The 23,553-nt window shown below is 34.9% G+C and overlaps 1 protein-coding gene across 8 annotated transcripts in view; it reads right to left on the bottom strand.

The window, feature by feature from the left end:
* LOC145944346 (uncharacterized) overlaps nt 1–23,553 on the bottom strand; it is a 180,955-nt gene that overhangs the window by 107,952 nt on the left and 49,450 nt on the right. For all 8 annotated transcript variants that reach the window (XM_083052611.1, XM_083052610.1, XM_083052613.1 and 5 more), the window contains one exon: nt 6,406–6,438. In XM_083052611.1, coding sequence (XP_082908737.1) covers nt 6,406–6,438 — 33 coding nt within the window. The remainder of the gene's footprint in view (nt 1–6,405; nt 6,439–23,553) is intronic.

Raw genomic sequence — 23,553 nt, 5'->3', positions numbered from 1 at the left:
GAGAAAAAGTGGCTATGCTAAATAATAGTGCTTCCGTCGGACCATCGTCCCGCATAGTTCATTCATGAATCCCTCCGGATTCGGCATGCCTTTGGAAGCCGCGAGATACCACGCACGAACGCGATCGAGAATCGAATGGGGAATAATGGATCGAGGATTCCTCTCGACATAGAGTTATACGCGTTTAGATCGAGATCTCGGGGAGCCAAATTAAATTCACCTGGGTAATCACTTTCTTCCCAACGCAGCACAATATCTCGGGATGAACCAAAGAGGTTGCTTATAATAATCGGAAAGGTATATAACAATAAGTGCTCGATAATAATTTCTGATGTTAAAGAGATAGCTACTATTTAAATCAAGTATTATAGCGATTTTTAAGTAGAAAGAGAAAGAAATATATTTTGCAAGGTTTTAGGTTTTATGTGTTATTTTAATTAGTCGTTCATATATTCATTTATTATTAGCTGTTTATATAATTAAAATAAAATGATTAAATTCACAAAAAAAATCTGAATATATTCTTTTTTATTCATCTTGTATTTAAAATATTTTAGGGAAATTTCGAATTTCTATTTTTGCGTTTTGCATTCCAAGTTTCTTGCACACTCAGGATGTGCATGTAACATCTTTTTCTCTCTCTTTCTCAAGAAAATCAACCGAAACAAATGCGCGCATACCTGTGTTCTCAGGTCTGTTTCCGAAAGGTACGGCAATCTACGAATTTGCGTAGGACATGGAAAATTATTGTGGCGAGAATCTACTACTGCGGCTGTCGAATCATCCTCTTCTCGTGTCCCTTCTGTCTTTTTTTCAGAAGGGACACGGGTACCGTCTGGGGGACTCTTTAATGGGGTCCCGAAGAGTGCCTGAATGGCGCCACCGTTTTCGCGGCAAAGTGACGACGGACCCGACATCATCCTCCGCAGGTGCCGGGTGCAGCCCCCGAACTACGTCATGATGCGTTTCCTGACGTGAGGTGACGAAGGTGAATGGACATCGGGGCCCCGCCAGAAGATGGGGCCGGGGATAAAACGGACGGCGACGCCGTTTCTCATTTTCGCTCGTTAACGGATTCCGGAAATTCTCACATTCTCAAATTCATCTAGCAATAAGTAAGAGGGGGAGAGAGGGATAATTATGGAAATTATAACGCGAGTTCTCGTTTTAAAATATATCACTCTACACTTTTGCACAGAGAGAATTTTCTCTTACAATTTACCCTGAAAATCATGGTAATCGTGAGATAATATGGTATGGAAAGAATTTTAAAAATATGTTTGATTAATTTTACCATACTTTTAGTAAAATTAATCAAACATATTTTATATATTATTGTGATAGATATTATTATTTTTTATTGTGATAAATATTAAACAGAAAAATTCCTTCCATACCATATTATCCCACGATTATCATGATTTTCAGGGTAAATTCTAAGAGAAAATTCTCTATAGGTATTCGGATACCCAAAGCAACTTTTTTTCGTCCGAAACAAAATATAAAGAACTTTTATATTTTGAAAACACGCAGTTGACACGCAGATACTCATACATTGATAAAAAAATAAAAAATTATGCATCGACAAAAGGGGGAAATATTAATATTAATACATATAAAATATTAATACACATGAAAAAAATCTTCGTTTCGAATCGGTAATATCTGCATTCGCGATGACTCTTATTAAAATCCTTAAACGGAGGATAGAACTTGGATTACACGTCGGTTCTCTCCGACTCGTTGAACTTTCTTGACCATCTTAGAGAGGGCAAAAGGACACGCGGACAGTCTTTGTAGACTATCTCGAGTGACATCAACGTTTTTTTGCCCCTTTGAACGAGTTCGCGATGGACCGGTGCGTTCGCGGAGGAAAGAAAGAATTCTCGTAACGGGACACACGGGCGATCGAGCATCATCCTAGTACAGTACGTCCTAGTACAGTCGCATTCCGATACGTAACGGCGAAAAGAGCGTATATCTTGCGTCCTAGACACCGTCGTACCGTGAATAGGGTAATGCAACGACGGGCGGTCATGTAAAAGACCGATTTCTCGGAAATCGAATCTCGTCAAACGTGCATACAGTTTTTGAGAAAGACAAGTGACTCTACCAGTACTTTGTACGTGGAATCACCATTCGCGGAAGAGATTTCTTTGATCTGCGCTAATGTACGAGAAACCGTAACAGAGTAAAGGATTTTTTCTCGCGCGCTCTTTGCAAATTAGATCGGGCTGGAAGGACTTCCGGTCAAAAGCTAGTTTTTAGTTTAGAAGCGTCGTGGAATTATTCGACCTCTCTGATCTTTAAACTCTCCCTCTCTCTCTGAGGAGCCACAGGTTGAGAATCCACGCCGATTCCCCTGTTTGTATTCCAATTATTCAGCGACGTGTCCTGAAACTTCCCTCAGTTCCTCCTGAATCCTGACCCCAAACTTTTCTTCTTCCCCTTTTTCTATCTACATCTGCTCCGCGCGCGTTCTCTCTTTACTAAACTCTGCATAGATAATGAACCGTGAAAAAGGAAGCAAGACAATTGCATGATTCACTACCGCACTCCACAAATAAAAAAAAAATCTGCACTTTCCACCCTCACCAACGTCATTTCCTCTGCTCAAAGTCCATAATCTGTCCATAATCATTATTATTCGCAGCTAAATAGCCGGCGGCTCTCTCGCTCTTTCTCTTACTTTCTCGCGATATTGATTAATCTTTTCAACTCAAAAATATTGAGACGCTCAATATTTTTTACAGCAGCTGTTCTAACGAGCGATAAAAATATGACATTTAAAAAATTATTTCGTAATAATTCGAATCTCGATATGTTCATGATATAAAAATATAAACGTACAATATAAGACAGAGTAATATTTTTAATACAATAACTTTCTTTAAAATTTTTAATATATAAAATATATTTAATATATATATGTATATATTTTATAATATATATAATTATCTTATAATTTTTATCATATATATATAAAAATCATCTGGTTAGAAAAACTATCAAAAATTATTGTATTAAAAATATTACTCTGTCTTATATTGTCTTATATTGTCATATATATATATATATATATATAGTATAGTATAGTATTAAATATGAAACTAAAATACTTATTACTTGCGTAAATATTTTCATTATTTTACTAATAGAGAAAAATACTAATGCAAGATATTACGTGAAATGCTGTATATAGACACCGTCGTATATAAATGGAACTTTCTCTAATTTCAAAGAGAAACGAGAGACGGAGGATGGAGGATGATAGCAATGCACACCGAATGCAAAGTATCGGCGAGGTCGCGATTCGTAAAGCCTCGGAGCTGCTGCTCCGTCACCTTCGCAGGTAGACGAAAGCGTCGGGAGAAAAGGAGACCCGCGGATACCGACAGGAGGAAAAGAGACGAGATTATATATAGAGGTGAGAGAAGCGAGAAGGGCATACTTCGTCAGAGACAGGAGGAAAAGAGTAAAGAGATATGGAAGTGGCAGGGGCGAAGAAGAGGAGAGTAAAGGCCCCGGGCGAGGTCACCCACCGCCCCCGCCCCCCTCACTCCCCCGCACACCCTGATTATCCGCCGCCGGGGGCGGGACGCTCTGTAATGAGCATCGAAGAGGTGCTCAACCTCTGACTGGTTGATCAATTTTCCTCCGCCTGACATTAAAAACAATTCTAAAATCTTTCAACGATAAATCACTCTTTTTCTCGCCATCCAAGTGTTTTTTAAATAATGTTGAGAAATCTCGTCTCACACGCGAATAATTGAAAAGTAACTTTAAACATACGCTGAGAGAATTTTCTCTTAGAATTTACCCTGAAAATCATGGTAATTTGGGGGACAATATGGTATGGAAAGAATTTTATATTAATATTTATCACAATAAAAATAATAATATATATATCACAATACAATATAAAACATTTGATTAATTTTACTAAACTGCATAGTAAAATTGATCAAACATTTTATATTTTATTGTGATAGATATTTTTATTGTGATAAAATATTAATCAGAGAAATTCTCAGAAAAATTCTAAGAGAAAATTCTCTCTGTGTATGCATACTTCTTTTAAAAATGCAAAAAGAAAAAATGTATGTGAATTCTTTTTATAATCCTAAATATATGTTTGTTCAATTTTGTTAACAAACAAGTCGCAAAACATGATGTAATTTATTACACGCGCGATTTATAAATAATGTTTCTTATCTATCTTAAAATATTAATTGTAGATAATTTTCTTATACATGTATATAATTTTTTTAAATAAAAAACGCGTCTCAATAAAATAATTAATATATGTGTTATATATATAAGTAGATTAATTCGTGCGACCGTACTTAATACATAACGCATATATTACATAAATATTATATTAATTGTCATATTGAGAGGTGTTTTAAAATATTATATATAAATATGAAAAACACGTTTAACATAATAATTAATGTAACATGTGCATTATGTATAAGTATACGGTCGCGCGAATCAATCAACTAATCAAACATATGTTTTTAAAGGCGGTTTGATTCGCGACACGGAACACTCGCTGACAATCAAACCCGTACGAGGGTAGAATAGCAGCAAGGTGATGGGATGTGGTAAGCGTTTGAATGACGGAGCACGGCGTCCTCGGCTGTCTGCGAAGACACCCGGATGATCGAGCGATGTTATTTTAAGTTTTCCGTGGGGGCCTCCCTGCCGCCTTGCCCTAATCGGCTGTCAGCCATCCCCGTAGCCTGGGGTAGCCGGTAGACCACCCCCGCAACGTTTAATACATACACGTATACACGCGCGCGATTTCACCGATCAGGAGAGAGGAGTCGTCGCCTGACACGACCCCCCACGGACAAGATTCGCCCTTTTTTTTCTCCTCCTACTACATCGAGATTCGCGCACGAGGGGTCAGATTCAAAACGCTTTACACTCTCATAACCGGGGACCTGTTGATTCGACCTAACCCCCGAAAATCTCGACTCGATTCGCGTGCTTGCACAAAAGTGTGACCTTTAATTCCGGAGGAAGATGAAAAATTTGTTGCAAAAAAAAAAAAAAAAGAGACAAAATATAAAAAATAGAGGAAATGATTTTTTGCTTATTATCGTAAAATATTCCGTCTCCCTGGGATACGGACGACCCAAAGAGAGCCCTGTGAGGGCATTCCGGCACCATTAGCGACGCAACACACCTAGGTAGTCGACTACCGCGACTCTGTGTTCTCAAACGTACGATAGACCGTGAAGATGGAGTTGCTTGAGGAAAGTTAGAAATGCCCTCCGCGGGGCTGCGCGGCCCGTTTGATGGCCTTCTTCTCTTCCTCCTCGTCCTGGACCATCCACGTGTTTCCACTGGATGGCCGTTTACACCATCAGGTTTGGTGGCACATATTATATACCGGAGGACGAGAAAGCGAAAGGAAGAGAAGGCTGAGAGAAGGACAAAGACGACCGAAGCCAAAGGAAGAGAGGGAGAGATAGAGATAGACCGTTGGTCTTTCTTCGGCTCCGGCGTGCTTATTGCGTGATATTAGCCACGGTGGCTGCCGCCACTGCTGGGATAATCATAATCTCGAAAGGGGGACAAAACACAGGCCCCGAATCGCATAACGTTGAATTTTACGACTTCTGGCATAGAGGAGACGCGAGACCGGATGCAACGCGACTTTTTATGTCCTTCTAACAGCCCCCCCCCTGACTTGATATCACGCCCCAGAGATGGACGGCTTTTCGAAATGTACGTCTCTCCATCCGACGAGTCGGATGGATTCGCTTGTTGTCGGATTCGCCGTCATTGAACTCGAGTAAGTGTCGACGAACGGAGGATACCGAAAGGAACTAAAAATTAAATCGCCGCAAAAATCCTTAAAAAAATTTGTCCCCCAACGGAAATGATGTCATAAAAAAGAAAATTGTTCTCATTGCACACGTTGAGTTATATGAATGAAAGAAAAATGAAATACGAGCGTGTATAGCCTGTTATATATATACAACATCGAAAACACTCGGGCTTTTTGCCCGGATTTTTGCGATATAAAACTAGTCGGCCACCGGATACTCTCTAGTAATTGTTCCGGGAATTCGATCTAATTTACGCGTTTGCATAGGCCGCACGCTATAAAAGAAACAAAAAAGAGAGGGAGAGAGAAAGAGAACGGGAACCCAACGGCGTTACATCGCGGTATTTTGCAATGCCGTATGAAATCAACGGCGAATGATGCGCATCTTGAATGGAAGCTTGAATTGCGCGATTCGAGAAGCGCAGACTGCGTAATGGGAGAGGGTAAATTTTTTTTTCACGGATAATACCGAATAGAAGGTTTCCGCGATGATTTTTATACAGTGGCGTACACTTAAGTACGGTCTCGTAATCGCTAGGAAATTGAGATCGTGAGTCACTCACCGTAAGGTCGCTCCGCAACGGGTTCGCACGAGTCTGAAACAGAAAACGTCTGATCAGCTGTTATAGTCACTGATGCGACCACAAGTGGGGCGATTAATTATTCGCATTCGCAGATTAGAATTCTGGCCTCTCGGCCTCTCTCGCTGCGATTTAGATGGGGCATAGTATTCTCGTAAAGAGTAAATAGTAATATCATAACAGATTATGCGCTGATATTATAAAAAAGAATTATATTGAAATTTAATTTAATTGTATTAATTAAAATGTAATTTTAATTAAATTACATTTTTAATTTACTAATTAATAAAATTTAATTAAAAATTTATTGAATTAAAAAAAAGTTTGAAAGAATTTATTAAAATTAATAAAATGTAATTGAAATTTAATTGAATTAAAAGAATTAATTGTAATTAATTAATTAAATTGTAATAATAATTACAATATAATTAAAATTATACACCAAGTATAAAAAGATATATTCCTGCCAAGCTTTCATTCTATTCTATTCTCTCTAGACAGTAGTTCTCTATAGACAATCGCGTGATAAACGTAAACTCGGCGATCTATTATAAGACGATGATGCAGGCGGAATCATCATTATATGGTTTCCAATTCGACATAACTTCGCGAAACAATTATCTTTTACTGTCGATAGTAATAACTATAACTCTATCATCTCATTCCGAGAGAATTAACCGGCAAGGCTGAACGCATATCGAGAGAAGTTGGATTCACATCGAAAGGAAACAATGTGTAGTATTAAATTACACGCGTCACGTCTCTCGTGTCGAGAGAGGAAACCGCGCGGATAATTTTGTCGTTGATTTTTAATTCACCATTCCGCTCAATGACACACAGATGATTACAAGCGTTATATATGTACGATGCATTGACATCTGAATATATAATAGACGGAGCATTAGCTACCGATTAGGACGAGGGGGGTTTGATATTTGCGGTAAGGGGATGAACTTTGGTTGAATTCGGTTACGCTCGATAATGTTCGGCTAATGATAACATCAATGTTCGGCTTCGGCTCACATGTGTTGTGTCAAGCTGTCAAACTACCAAGTTGCGCTATATCGTTTAGCACGTGATTCTGTGAAAGTGACATCAGTGATCATGAGTTGTTGTGCGGTATTTGGGTGCAATAACCGTAAACATCACAAAACTCATGAACAATTGGAAAGAGAAACAGCTGCAAATAAAAACTTTTCATTCCACTTGTAAGTAAATTGGGTTTCAAAATTTCATAAAATTTCATATAAATTAAAGTAAATTAAAAATAGATTGCAGGCCTGATTCAAATTATAATCAAATAATGAGAGAGCTATGAGGCCAATTATTTTATTAATTAATATATTTACATTTAAAATAATATATAAATTATCGATAAAATGCAAAATGTACAGCGTTTAAATCATTGTAAATCGAGATATCGCTAACGTGAACGTTTCGATTCTTCTTCAATATAAAACGTTAACATTTAAAATTGAGCACAATATACACAAAGAAATACAGAGATAAATATATATGAATGTCAAAGCCCACAACAATAACCGTGATCTTAATTTTATATATTTATCTCTGTTATATGTATTTCTTTATATACGAGGTTCTTTATATACGAGATAAATCAAAAAGTAAAGGGACAAATAAAGAAAAACAAATTTATTTTAACCTATGTTGGAAAATTTACATATCATTTTTCGACATAATCCCCACCAACATCGATACATTTAATCCACTGCTTAACAAGCTTCTATATTCCATCCTGGAAGAAAGATTTGTGTTGGGTGTGTAGCCGTAGCCAGTTAAGCACCACTGCAATGACCTTCTCATCCGAAGAAAAATTTTTTCCTGGTAGTGCTTCTTTTAATAAACCGAAAAGATGAAAAGAAAAAAGAAAAAGAAAGAAAAGAAATACTACGAGAAAAAAAAAGAAAAGAAATACTACGAGGAAAAAAATTTTCTTTGGATGAGAAGGTCATTGAGTGGTGCATAACTGGCTACGCACCCAATCCAAATCTTTCTTCCAGGATGGAATACAGAAGCTTGTTAAGCAGTGGATTAAATGTATCGATGTTGATGGGGATTATGTTGAAAAATAATATGTAAATTTTCCACATAGGTTAAAATAAATGTGTTTTTCTTTATTTTTTGACTTACCCTCGTATATTGTGCTCAATTTTAAATGTTAACGCATAAATATTTTACATTGAAGAAGGTACAAAAAAGGACAAATGTTTGCGATATATTTTGATTTATAATGACTTAAACGCTATATATTTTGAATTTTACCGATAATTTAAAATAAATTTACTTGCTCTTTATATACTGCACTAGTTTCTATATTGTTTCTCTTGTTTATATTTTTTATTATTTATTTTATATATATATTTTTTATGTACTGCATATTTAAGGTTTCCTCGAGATGTTGAAAGAAGAAACAAATGGCTCAAGGCTTTAAATTTGGAAAATTACGATCTACTTGAATCAGCACTTGTCTGCTCTGCACATTTTAAAGAAGAAAATTATGAACAAGATTATGCACGTACAAAACGTAAATTGAAAGAGGATGCTGTTCCATACATATATAATGTTTGATTTATATATGTTTATAATTATGTGTATTTTATATAATTATAATCTATTTTATATAATTATATAATATTGCGGTGTAATTACAACAATTTTTATTTGCAGGTATCTGAAGAGAGAATTGTTTGCGAAAGAGAACATCAGGAAACAGATGTTGTTACAGAAAATATAGAAATATGTAAAGCAGGTTAGTTTCTTCATAAAATAATGGAAAACCTAGCATCAATACAGAAGCTTTAGAGGCTATAAAACTGCATATTCAGTTTCTTACACTGAGAGAATTTTCTCTTAGAATTTACCTTGAAAATCACGATAATCATGGGACAATATGATATGGAAAGATTTTTATGAAAATTTCTCTCATCAATATTTATCATAATAAAAATAATAATATCTATCACAATAAAATATAAAACATGTTTAATTAATTTTACTAAACTGCATAGTAAAATTAATCAAACATATTTTATATTTTATTCTAATAGATACCTATATTATTTTTATTGTGATAAATATTAGTCAGAAAAATTCTCACAAAATTCTTTCCATACCATATTGTCCCACGATTACCATGATTTTCAGGGTAAATTCTAAAAGAAAATTCTCTTTGTGTATAAATTAATAGGGGCTTTGATTTTTAATGAAATGGCCATACGTCAACATATATTAGATTATTGTCAAAATAAATTTGTAGGATACGTGGATTTTGGTAAAAATATTGAACGCGATACTATACAAAAATTGCGAAAGAAGCATTAGTTATATTCAGATGTCAATGGTATACGATGCATCGATATGCTCGTTCATCCGCGAAGCGTGATTGCACAGCGGCTGTGATTCACGCATATAATCGACGCAATCATTCCCCCTCCCCTTCCTCCTTCCCCCCGGTTCGCGTAATTTGCATACGTTCGGAGAAAATTTCCCGCGATAATTTATTCAACCGCAGGTCCCGTCGCGCCGATAATATAAAGGTGCGTGCTATCGCGAGAAAAAGGGAGAGAGCGAGTCCGCGGCGAAGGGGAAACCACCTTACGTAACGCCAGGGAGATCCTCGCTAATGCGCCGAGCCGGCTAATAGCGTCGTCGCGTCTCTGAGGATCGGGGGGGCCCGAAGGCACGCGTCGTTGTACAGCGTAAAAGCGAGGAACTTTTAAATGGTACCTTCTTCGAGACGGCACCTGAGCGCCAAAGACGAGAGAGATCGGCAAATGTCTCACTCAACGCGGCTTCTCTAATGGAAGCCGCTAGGTAGGTCATCGGCTGTCATAAACGCTCCACCTTCCAAGTTTCCTCGCAGCGTGTTAATAGCCTCATTAGATGTCGCGGCGCAGTAACGTAAATATGCCGCGATCGATCGGCCATCGATGACGCGAGAACCCGTAGCCAACTGAGACCTCTTCTGAGGCTTTTAGTTATGTCACATACAATTTTTTTTTTTTTTAATCATTATTTGTCGGTAGAAAATGTGTATATATCTGGCTGAGATTTCTATCGTGTCATTAGATTTATATTTGATTATAATAATTATAAACATAAATGTCATTAATTTTTTTCTTTTTTTTTTTAGGCCCAAGCAAAACACAAGCTGAATGAATAAAGCGTGAAATGAGACGACGTATTTGCGTAATTATGTCATAACCGTTTTCTTCTGACGTCGCGTTCTTCAAACAGGATACCAGCATTATCTTCTTTTTTTTTTCTCAATTATGACATCGACTTCTACAGTCATTAGCCTCAGAATTAGCGCCAATGGGACACGGTCTTCCCAGGCTGTCAACCATTCAAGCATTGACCGTATCAAATGTTGCTTAAGTTTGTTAATTAACTCCTCAACTTCGCCACCAGTGAATTCAGTAATGTGTGACCATTTTGACAGCGCTATCATTTTGCTTATTCTGCGGATATATTTGACTCATTTATATTATATCTATATATGATGCTTTGCATGATTACAAGAACATAGATATTATCATAACAGGGTATCCAGCAGACTAAGTGAAAAAAATGCCCTGACTTTTTTTAGGTTTTCCAAGACCAAAGAAATTAATTTTTCCCTGACTTTTTAGTATTATTTTTTTTCAAAATGCATAATTTGCGTATATCTGTATGGCAAGTCAATTAAATGTTAAATTACGAAATTATTGAGATATTTTTGTTAGTAAACAAATAAAATTTTGAAAACGTTCAAAATTTAAAACAGCAAAAATTTCAAGCAATTAAACAATCTGCATTATGAACGATAATCGAAATGAATATGAATTAATAATTGCTTAACTCAATTTTTTTCAACATATTAACTAATATGTAAACTTTATTTATATATTTTACTACAATATTATTGGAGTATATACAGGCTATTGCGACGTAAGATTTGTAGTGAGTATCATAGTATCAAGTACTGACAGCCAAACTCTCTCTCTCTCTTTCTCTCTCTCTAGCCAAATAATCACTTTACATTTATCTTTAAAAAAATTTCAAATTATTATTGAGAAAAAATGTGGAATAAAATAAAAAAATCCAAATAAATCGTAAAATTTCTTGACTTTTCCCTGACATTTCCAGATTTATAAAATCTCCTGACAATTCCCGGTTTTCCAGATTTCCCTGACCGCTAGACACCCTGCATAATACCATAGAATATTATTTCTTTGAAAAAAAAAAAAAAAAAAAGTTGAAAGTGGGATGACTTTTGAGTTAAAAGTAGAGTGTAATTAAGACAATTTATCGATCAAACAGATAGAATGTTCTTTTCACTCTAATCGACTTCCTTGGCAATTATACGATAAAATATTTCATTCACCCTCCCCAAAAAAATATTTCTATTTATCTCATATGCATCAAACTGATGGGTTTTTCATCCAGATAAGTCACCGACAACAATACTCTTGTAAAATACTTTTCGCACCAATTTTCCAGGAATCCTCGTCGTCAATATTAGAATTAGCTAAGCAATGTCACGTGTCAAGTTACATTAGTTAGCACGACACCCGCCCATCTGCGATCGAATACGCAGATTACATACTATACTGTTCAATGTAACGAAACGTCCTGCATCTGGAATTCCGGATAAAGAGAAAAAGAGAAAAAACAAGAAAAGAATATCCGTCCGTTTATCTCTCACTAATCGACGACATCTCGTATTCTAATATTTTCCGTGAAGTCGTCGCGCGCCATCACGAATTCTGATTGAGCGACGATCCCGGGGGACCGGTTGCCAGCCGGTGTTGTGGTATCGGGGGCCCCGAAGACGCCAACGGGGTCGGGAGCGATGGTCGATAAATATTAAACGACTTTCCACCTGTCGCGTCGTCATCAGAGGGGGAGAGGAGGGGAGGAGGGGGCACACTTCCGAGAGGGAGATGACTGAATGTTAATTAGCGAGGCGTGACAAGTGTTAAGTAATCCATCCGTCTACCTATACGCCGGGAGGGAGGAGCCTGCCTAACGCTCGGTAATTAACGCGACACTCACCATCGGCGAGAAACACGGGGCCCCTCTGTTCTTGCGCGCGAGCGCAATTAACTGGCGATTTAACTGTTAACCTCGGCCTAACAGGTGGGAGGCGAGAAGCGACCAAACAAAATAGTCGTATTTTTCACGTTTTCTCTTAGAATTTATTCTGAAAATCATGGTAATCGTGAGACAATATGGTATGGAAAGAATTTTATGAGAATTTCTCTGATTAATATTTATCACAATAAAAATAATAATATCTATCACAATAAAATATAAAATGTTTGATTAATTTTATTAAACTATATAGTAAAATTTACGAACTATATAGTAAACTATAGTAAATTAACTATATAGTAGATATATACTATTGTATACTAACTACTAGCGGATCCTGGGGGAGGGGGGGAGGTTTAAACCAGCCCCCTTGGAAATTAAAAGAAACAGTTTTGCTGAATTTGTTTAAAAAATATAAGTAAAGAAAAACAAACATTAAAGAGCTATCGACGTCGTTGATCCTGGAATAAATAAATCATGAAACCAAAAATATTAAATAAAATAATTTTGCAAACCCCCCCCCCCCCCCCATTATCGACGTCAGGATCCGCTAGTGATACTAACTATATATAGTAAAATTAATCAAACATATTTTATATTTTATTGTGATAGATATATTATTACATTTTATTGTGATAAAATTCTTTCCATATTGTCCCACGATTACCATGATTTTCAGGATAAAAATTCTAAGAGAAAATTATTTCTGTGCACGAGAATATCGACTCGAGCCAGAACACTTTTTCTTATAATAAAAAAAGAAAAATATTAAATGTTTTTCTGAATAAATATTTCATTAATTTATAAAAATATTAAATTAATTAAATCTTTTTTACCATTAATTAATTAAAACTTTTTCTTAAAAAAATATTAAATATTTTTCTGAATAAATATTTGATTAATTTATAAAAATATTAAATTAATTAAATCCTTTTTACCATTAATTAATTAAATATTTTTCTTAAAAAAATATTAAATATTTTTCTGAATAAATATTTGTTTCAAATATTAATTTAGAAAAATATTAAATTAATTCTTTTTTACCATTAAAGGGGTAAACACAGAAGTAAAAAACAGTCTGTACACAATATATTACATATGATATTTACGTTTATAAAAACGCGGCATTACATCATGATAGAGTCATACGCGACGAGTCGTACGGAAACTTTAGATTATAGATTATTCTACGCTTTAGCAGTTTAGCATATGCATGATTTCCATATTTATAAGTCATCGATGATATAATAATCGGGAATGAACAATACATCGTACGCACACAATGACAGATGAATTTACTTACGAAGAAATCTACGGGATGATATTTTTGTCATTAATCGTTTTCCATTATCCAAGGTATGGAATATATAACTATACACACTAGACATATTGAAATTAAAGATCGACAATGTTTTCAGCAACACTATTTCAGTAATACTGATGAGGCAAAACACCGAGATTTATTGACAGTAATACGTACGTATTTATCTATATATAAACATTCACTGACGTATACATTGTGACTTCTGTGTATCTCTTCGCCAAATATTTTCATTCAATATAAATATTACTTTGACATATGTTATAGCTTTAATACATGTCAATACATCTATTTAAGAAATAAATTCGTAATTTTTACGAGGGAATAATTTTTCGTTCCGCGAAAATTTTCCTTTAAAAAAATCATATATATATTGAAATAAAAAGTATCTAATGATACATATAGAGATAAATCAGTGTCTATCGATGAAAATCTCGATAAAAATATATTATCAGTAGGAGATCTGTGTCAGTAATGTGTATGTATGTTTACGTACATATATGTTGTGTTACATCAATGTAACTTGTCGAACATTACACTCGCGCAAATATAATTCAATCAAAAACTCCAAAGGCAATTACAATCAATGTCTTGGATACCCAAAGCCACTTTAAATGTTAATAATGTAAAATAATAAATTAAAAATGATATATAAATACAAAATCAGGTATAAAAAGGACCAATAAGAACCAGACGTAAATATTAGGCGCAACAAAATTGTTTTTAAATTTCTCTTTAATTATTTTAAATTATTTTAAAATAAAAATTTTTTAAAATACAAAAAATCTCCGCCCGAAATATATAAATGAAAAAGAATGTCCGATGCCCCAACAACTGCTTATAAAAAAATTATCACAATGTAATGTGTCGAAAATACGCAATTGACATCTGGGTATCCATACATTGATAAGATGGTGAAAAATTGTCATAATGTCGATTCTCGTGTCTCGTACTATAATCCTTATATGATCGCCTTATATGACGCGTCGACTTATATTAATTAGAATGCCGGATCCTCTCGAGAGATGCCAGCCGCGAGATAAACCGAGAGCGGTGCAACGTTACAATGTTACCAAACAATGCCGTGTCTCTAACTTTGCAGACGTCGACCGGTAGATATCTGCATTAAAAGAAACATTTACATCTCGAGAGATGCCGGGTCAAATCGCCGAATCATAGCCGTGCCCGATTCTCGCTTGTCGATTAGATGTATCAGTGTAATTAACAACAAACAATGGTTGCGAGAGAGAGAGAGAGAGAGAGACCCGCGGACTCGATATCGCGTATTAATCGATTACCCCGCCGATCTCGGGCCCCGGAGATATGCGGGGCCCGGCTGTTAATCATCACCGCGGGTGCGTTTGTACCCCACCGACGTCTGTCCTTTTTTTTCATCGCGAGAGAGAGAGAGAGAGAGAGAGAGAGAGAGAGAGACATATAGGCTTAAATGTTTGTATGTATGTAGCCCTGAGGACCTCTTCCGCTAACTACCTTTGTAACACGTCATTCGACTCTCCTTCTCCCTCTCTCTCCCGCCCGCACACGAAATAGCAGAAACAATGTAACGATCTCGTTCGCCGGACGCGAATTCCGCTTCTCATGGCGTATCATGCGTCCATCTATCGATTAACCGATTACTTGCACTATTCGACGAGTGGCGAGTTATAGCAACAAGACAGTCCCCCCATGACTTGAGAATGCGCGGGTCCGCTATGTGCGAATATCCTGAATAAGACAGTACTTTAATGCCTATCCAAAATATGGCAAAGTATCGGTACCTTTGAATTATTTATATTTTTTGTTAATTAATATTAATATTAGCTTATTATTAATGTTTTTATCATTTTTATTAATATTAGCTAATATATTAGCATAATTTATTAATATATTTTATTAATATTTTTATTTTTTTTTTAATTTGTTCACACATAAACGAGAAATTACAAAAATATCATTTCTATATATTTAATTTATTAAGTAACAAAATAAAAATATATATTAGCTTAATATTAATATCTTTATAATTTTGCATTTATGTATGGACAAAAAATTTGTTCGCACATAAATGAGACATATAAAAATATTGTAATATTATAAAATATATTTTTTTTATAATTAATATTAATATTAGCGTAATATTAATATTTTTCTAATTGAAAAATTATATAAAAATATTGCTTCTATTATATATTACATAACAGAATAAAAATAATAAAAAGTATTGGTATACGATAAAGTATAGGCATAACGTGAACGAGGATAACAGTTGATTTCTATTCCGTATTATAATGAACTCACGTTTCTCGCTAAACTAGGCCGTGAAAGGCGTGAGAGCCCAAATTCGGTACCGTTAAAGAAACAGAGAAGTATCCATGTGGCGGAGTATCGATACGAAATATCGATCATCGCACGCTTGCGTATACTCGAAGATGTTCGCGCGCTCGAAAAACAGAGAGAAAGAGAGAGGGCGAGAAAGAGATGGAGATGTGGAGAGGATTGTTTTGCGGTATAACTGCCCCTCAGCAGTGCGCTAGAGATCGGAATCATTAGCGATTATCGATGACCATCAATGTGGAACAGTTTGCGAGCTATCATCAATTAAAGTTAAATAATAGTCCGCGTTGTCCATCCGTTAGCTCATTCGCCGCCGCCGACTTCACTTCCGGGAGCATCGACTACTCCTTTTTTCTGTGACTTATTGCGGTTACGCCGAGGCCCCAGTCTCGATTCTCCCACTCGATAATGGGAAAGTCTCGTTCACGGCGGGTTTTACGTTTTTCTACCGATGAGCAAACACATGTCGCGGGATCGCTATCGATCATCGCGATCATAGTCAGTGATCATTGATTTCGACGGAAATATATGCGATATTCTTTGCTCTGTCATTATACAAATTTTATCTACTTCGATAAATCGAATATCCTACGTGCATACAAAATATAAGAGATGCATATTAGGTTTAGAGAATTATATTCTTCAACTGATATATCCCCACTCTCCCTCATGCTCGGGAAATCTATTGTCAATTATTGATTTTTACGCATATTTCAATTAAATAAAATCAGATAGAAATTTCTTTCTTAATCCTTAAATTAAGTTTCACGTATTAAATTTAAAAAAATTATCTAATATTCCCCCCACTCCCCTCGGGAAAATCTGTTATTATTTTTTTTTCAAAATTATTGTCGAGAAAATCTGTCAATTATTAATTACGTATTTTACACATGATTATATTTCAATTATAAATAAAATCGAAGAGAGATTATCCGAGGGGTGTTTCACTCATTAAAAATGTATACATGTATTGCGAATTACGAAGAATTCTAAGTACTTAATTCCACGTAATGCGCCATATAATTCTAAGTAATGCGACGAAATGCGTGTAATTATGTTAATTCTGTTTTTAGATCAAAATACAATATTTAAATATTAGTACTGTTTAATTTAGTAAGAAAAATGTAATTAGAATGATTATAAAAAGAAATGTTAAGAAAAATAAACTTGTTAGATATTATTGTAAATCATATAGTACACAGTTGAAAAATTTGTGTTAAATTTAACAAATATCACATGTCCCAAACGGTCCACAGAAATTTTTGTGTTAATTTAACATAGTATGGATATGTAGTGACACAAATATTGTGTTAATATTTTAACATAAAATAAATGCAAACTTCAAGTAAACTTAAAATAAATTTTGTGTTAAATTAACAGTTTTAATGTAAAAATTAACTAAAAAAATTGTTAATTTTACATTTTATCATTCTTACTTAAATTATAAAGTAAAATTAACATTTTTTTCCTGTAAATTTTAACAAATAAATCTTGTCACTAATAATACGGAACATATTTATTGTGTAATATTAAAAATAGATGCACATTGTGTTATTTTTACACTTTTTTTTAGTTGTTTTAATAATTTAACATTTGAGTTCAATTAACACAACAGTAATATGTTAAATTAACACATGAATGTGTTAAATAATTAACACAAAAATTTTAACGGGGACCGTTTTTAACAAGAAAACACAAATTTTCCAACTGTGTACCTATGTATTATGGAACAAATTTAAAATAAATATTTTTTTAAAATTAATATTGCAAATATTTAGCTGGAACACCTCAAATTAAAATTATATTATAAAATTATATTATAAAAAAGATATATAACAAAAAGTTACGCGTTCCCAATTATTATTAAGTTTAAAAAAATGTCTTGTTTTCTTTGAGATTATCCTCAGATCGAGCGTTTTATAAATCAATCAGGCTTGAAAAATGTATTATCATTAATTATCGCGATATACATCAACTAATTGCGGCCGGAAGACGAAATCGCATTGCGTTTCGCGCGCTTAAAGGATATACAAAATTCGCCGCGAGTCACGAGAGGCAAAACTTCCACCGCGATCCCAAAGACAGAAGAGTGCCAACTATCAGACCCGCCCCCGGCTAACAATCCGTCACTGTACCCTTCCTCACCGTCCAGCGCCGAAGTGCCCGGACGTCACGGAAGCGCAACATGAACGAGCGAAGGAGCGAGTGAGTCACTATGTCGACGGAAGGAGCACGTGGGATGGAAGATGCGAGATTTAACATGCGAGAGAGTATAGTACGAGAGAGAAAGAGAGAGATCACCAAGAAAGGTAATCAGCGAGAGCGGGAGCGAGGAAGAAGAGAGAGAGGAAGGGCCGAAAAAAGCGAGAAAGAGAGAGGAGATGAGGTCTCGGTAGTAAAGTCAACGGTTGCCGCCCCGGCAAAAAACTCAAATTGATCAAAATGAGAGTTACGTGGGCAAAAAAGTAAGCGACCGCGGCGGTGGGCACGCATTTTCGTGCCGGCGGAGAGTTTAGGTAGCGACCTAAGAGAGAGAGAGAGAGAGAGAGAGCGAGAGAGAAGGATCGATCTCGAGGGATAGAGAGAGAGAAGGAGTTGGACAATGGGTCTCGCCCGCCCATCGGGACGCGAACAAAAGCTTCGAACGACGGTCGATCGTGAGATACGGGCGAGAAATCCGCGAGAGACGCCGACTTCCTCTCGGAAAGAGAGGGAGAGAGAGGGAGGGACACGCCGCGCGGAAGTAGTAATCATTATCGCGTCGGCTTATGCGCGCGAAATAGTAAACTTTTACGATCCACGACTCGTAAACCACGGCCGAATATCCCGCGTCTCGCGCGCGTGCGCGGCATTTTTATTAAATCCCCCCTTTTTACGGGGGGGAAGGGGGGAGCAGTCTCTCTCTTACCTTCTCAGCCTCGTTTTTACCAATACATTGTCATCCTTGCTGAGAACGGCCTTCCTCGACATTCATTGACATGTGTCAAAGTCACATGTCAAAGTCACATGTCAAAATCACATGTCGATAGCGAACTCGGATTTAATCGTAAATATACAGATAAAAAAAAACAATAAATATAACTGTGTTAATCTATGTGTATAATATAATATGTACAAAAAAAGATTATTAGCGAGAGGATGTATTACCTCACGTTTCATAATGAAGAATGATATTGTAAATCTCGATGCCGTTACACTATTTATATCCATCAAATTCGACGGATTTGATTGCTTTATTTTTTTTTCCTTTTACTGTAACGCTGTAAGTTTATTAAAAAATGTATACTTTGATAGAGGTGGTGCGAGTTTCTACAGTGTAGATCGACAAGCCGGGACATTAACACACCTAAGTGACGCAAATTGCCTCACAGCCGACCTCTCGCGCGTTTAAAACACACGCGGCTCGCGGCCACTTGGGTGTTCACGCTGACAAAAAGCCGTGTTTCTCAGGATTAATTTCCCCTCTCTCTGTGTTGCGCGCGACAAGATGTTGCCGCGGCACACAATGAGAACGAATGTGAAAAGAAGGATGTACGCTGAGGTTTTCCTGCATCGCGGTAAATCGGTGATAGTCCTAACTGTGACTTAACGAGAGAAGAAGCAGGGGGAGGTTTATGAAGTGTCAATATTAGGATCAATGATCGATATTAGGATTCAATGAACCCTTGTTGACGAGGGATATGGCTAAAATAAAAAAAAACTTCGATTATTTATTTATTTATTTATTTATGAATGGTTAATTATTCCGATACCGAGATTGGCGGAATCAATAATATATTGATTTTCAGAGTGAAAAGAAATATCTTTTCGAGATTCCAATAAGACACCTTAATAAAAGAATGCTCACGAATGTTGAATTTGAAGTAAATTGTCGAAAATAATTTGATTAGCTTTTTAATGTCTGATCTGTCGAATCGCACGATTAATTTCTAATGTTTTAAGTCAATTTAATTTTAATCAATTACGTAATCAACGACACTTAAATCATTTGTTCACACATGCTAAAATAATTTTTTAATTTAAGCATTATTTTAATTTAATTTTAGCAAAATATTATTTTTTAAATTTGATTAAAAAATAATAAACTTCATTAAAAAAAGAATACTAATTTAAAAGAAAATTAATTAATAAGCACATGTACATACAATAAATTAATTATACACATATAAAAAAAATACAAGTCTAGGCGTTTCTTTATTCAATAGTAAATATTCTATAGTATTATTATTTTTCAACTATGTGTTAAAACATTAAACGTTAACTACGTTAAATATAATACTACAGTAGAATAAAGGAATGCGTAGATTATACATATAAAATTACTTATTTAACTACGGTTAAAAAAAAAATAACACGTGCAAACTTATATTTTTTTATACGTATATAATTAATTTTTACCGCGTATGCTAAATATTAATGAATTAAAGAAGTAACGTTTTATAGCTTTGCTGCACACAAAGCCTGCGGTAATATAAATAGGCTTATGAATAAACAAAGTATGTATTATGTTCAGGATTAATGTAATGAGTCACGAGCGAACATCACAAACACCCTTTCGTTATTTTCCATCATTCCGCATACATGACCCCTTTTTCCGGATGGAAATTCTGCATAAAGCGTCGTCCCGGTGCAACGTTCTCTCTGAACTGGAATGCTACCCTTTACTATTCTCACGCATGCAGTTAGTCGATGAATCACCCGCATGGAACGACTTATATACCGTCGAACGGATGTAAACATCGCCGTGAGGCCTGACGGGAAACTCGATTTGACGAACCTTCGAAAGGGTGAAGGATGATTTCGTGTATGTATCGCAAAATGAGAAAATGTTTATCTAGCTGCCGCGTCCCATCGACAATCTCTCTTCGTTTAATGAATAATTAATTTAGAAAATTAATATATATAATTAGATATCAAAATTATTCAATTATATAAAAAAAAGTATAATAATTTTTTTTCCTACACAAAGAGAATTTTCTGTTAGAATTTATCCTCAAAATCATGGTAATCGTGGGACAATATGGTATGGAAAGAATTTTAAAAATATGTTTGATTAATTTTATCATACTTTTAGCAAATTTTACTGTACTTTTAGTAAAATTAATCAAACATATTTTATATTTTATTGTGATAAATATTATTTTTTATTGTGATAAATATTAATCAGAGAAATTCTCATAAAATTCATAAAATTCTAAGAGAAAATTCTCTCTGTGTATAAATTACCTTAAATATCCAAATTTTTATTTCTCAAACTATTTTTTTTTTAATATTTCAAATTTTATTCTTAATATTAATTTACTTTAAACCTTATTTTAATAAAAATTTAAATAATAAATTTAATATATTTAATATTTAAATAATAAATTTAATATTTTTCCTTATATAAAATATTCGTAACACTGCGCGAATTCATATGTACCTGGAGCGATAAAAAAAAAGAAGAATGAAAGATGACAAGAGAGAGGGCGTCGAGAGGAATAAAATCGCCGGCGTGATGAAGCCATATGGTCGATTAAGAAGTCACCGGGAAGACATGTGCAAGTGGACCTTAAAATATCGCTGCTTACACGAGGTGCGGGGATTAATTATCTCCGTCTTTTCTGTACGCGCCCGGTACAATAATGCATTAACGCGTTTAGGCACGGCCAGTTAATCCCAAGGAACTGCTCAACGCGCCGTTAAGCACGCTTGACTCGTTAAGAGTCGCCTAATATGTACCACTATATACGAAAGATATTATCCTTAAGTGTGATCTCTCTCTCTCTCTCTTTCACACAGATCGCCCAGAGGAACGTCCTTGCGCGCGCGTGTTTCGTTCTCGCCTCATCCTAATTACCGTTTCTCTTAAAATATAATTATCATTCGATTTCTCGCGACGACTACGGCCCGTTAAGGATCGTTAGTCGTGATTGGATCGGGTGTGAGCCTCGGATACGCTTAGTCCATCCGTAACGCGGATGTATGTGTAAACGTGTAATTAGGCAGCTCATATTCAGAGTAAAAAAAGAAGAAAAAAAAGTAAACGCTCTTAACAGCTCGCGAGCACATTTTACTTATCCGCGATTGAAGTTATAATATATGACCGAGATCTCTCTTAGAACGCCGATTCCTATCATTTACGCGTAGATCGCTTATAAATGGTCGGCCCGAGATATCGTGGTGGATAAAACGAGATAATCGTAAAAGATAATGCCACGCTTTAAGTAATTATGTGCGGCCTAATGCGAGGTCGGAGTGTTATTTGTAAATTTAATTTTGCAAACATCGAAGGAAGACGTTATGTGAATGAGATATTTTAATCCTTGTGTAATTTTTTTTCATAAAGATTAGTCATTTTTAAAAATATGTATTTAAAAAATATTAAAAATATATTTTTGAGAGAGATCCGTGATATACGTCAGAATTTTTTTAATAAGTAATAATTTCCTTCCATAGAAAAATGTAATTATTTTTAAATATTATTAAATAATATGAGAAATATTTTAGAGAAAGAAAAAGATCCTTGACATACTTCGGAATTATTTTAATTCCTTACACATAAAGATATAATTTTAAAAAAATATTATTATTAAAAAAAATGTGAGAAATATTTTAGAGAAAGATCTGTGATATACTTTGAAATTTTTTCAAATAATAATTTCCTTCTATAAAGACAAAATTTTTATTTTTAAATATTATTTAAAAAATATGAAAAATATTTTAGAGGAAGATCCATGACATATTTCGGAATTTTTTCAAGTAATAATTTCCTTCCATAGAGATGAAACTTCTTTAAATATTATTATTAAAGAAATAATATGATAAATAGGTATTTTAGAGAAAGATCCATGACATACTTCGGAATTGTTTCAGAATTAGATAATTAGATAGAATTATTTCGAGTAATCTGCATGTAGAAATCTGTACACATAGTATATGGAAATCTGTCTGTCCTTAGTCACGCGTGGTCGTTCTTATCACATCGCGAGATCGTTCCGGAAGCATAGCACGATTCGCCTTTTCGCTGGTATTTGCATGCACTGAAATAATTCCCATGATTCGCCGGAAACATATCAGATAAGGCTCGTCGGTTTTATTCTGGTCACATTAACGGGCTAATTAAAGCGCCGTAAACAATGGTTCGCTCTTTCGGCGCGTCAGAAAATCTAGAATATGCGCGAGTATATGTTTACACGTGAACATATGCATATGCATATATCGGATGTCTCAGAATTAACCTCCTTTTCCGAATCAATATATGTGTCAAACAGAAATTAATTATGAATAATATAATTTTTAATTAATAAAATAATAGTATAATAATAATACGAGATTAGAAGATTGAAAATTTTAGAGGTAAATTCAACTTTAAATAAAATCTCTCAAGCGTGGGTCTT

Source organism: Prenolepis imparis, unplaced genomic scaffold, assembly GCF_030444845.1.
Source record: "Prenolepis imparis isolate NDT839.2.m4 unplaced genomic scaffold, iyPreImpa1.0 SCAF_13, whole genome shotgun sequence".
Classification (NCBI taxonomy): Eukaryota; Metazoa; Arthropoda; class Insecta; order Hymenoptera; family Formicidae; genus Prenolepis; species Prenolepis imparis.
This window is presented reverse-complemented; position numbering and strand designations above follow the sequence as displayed.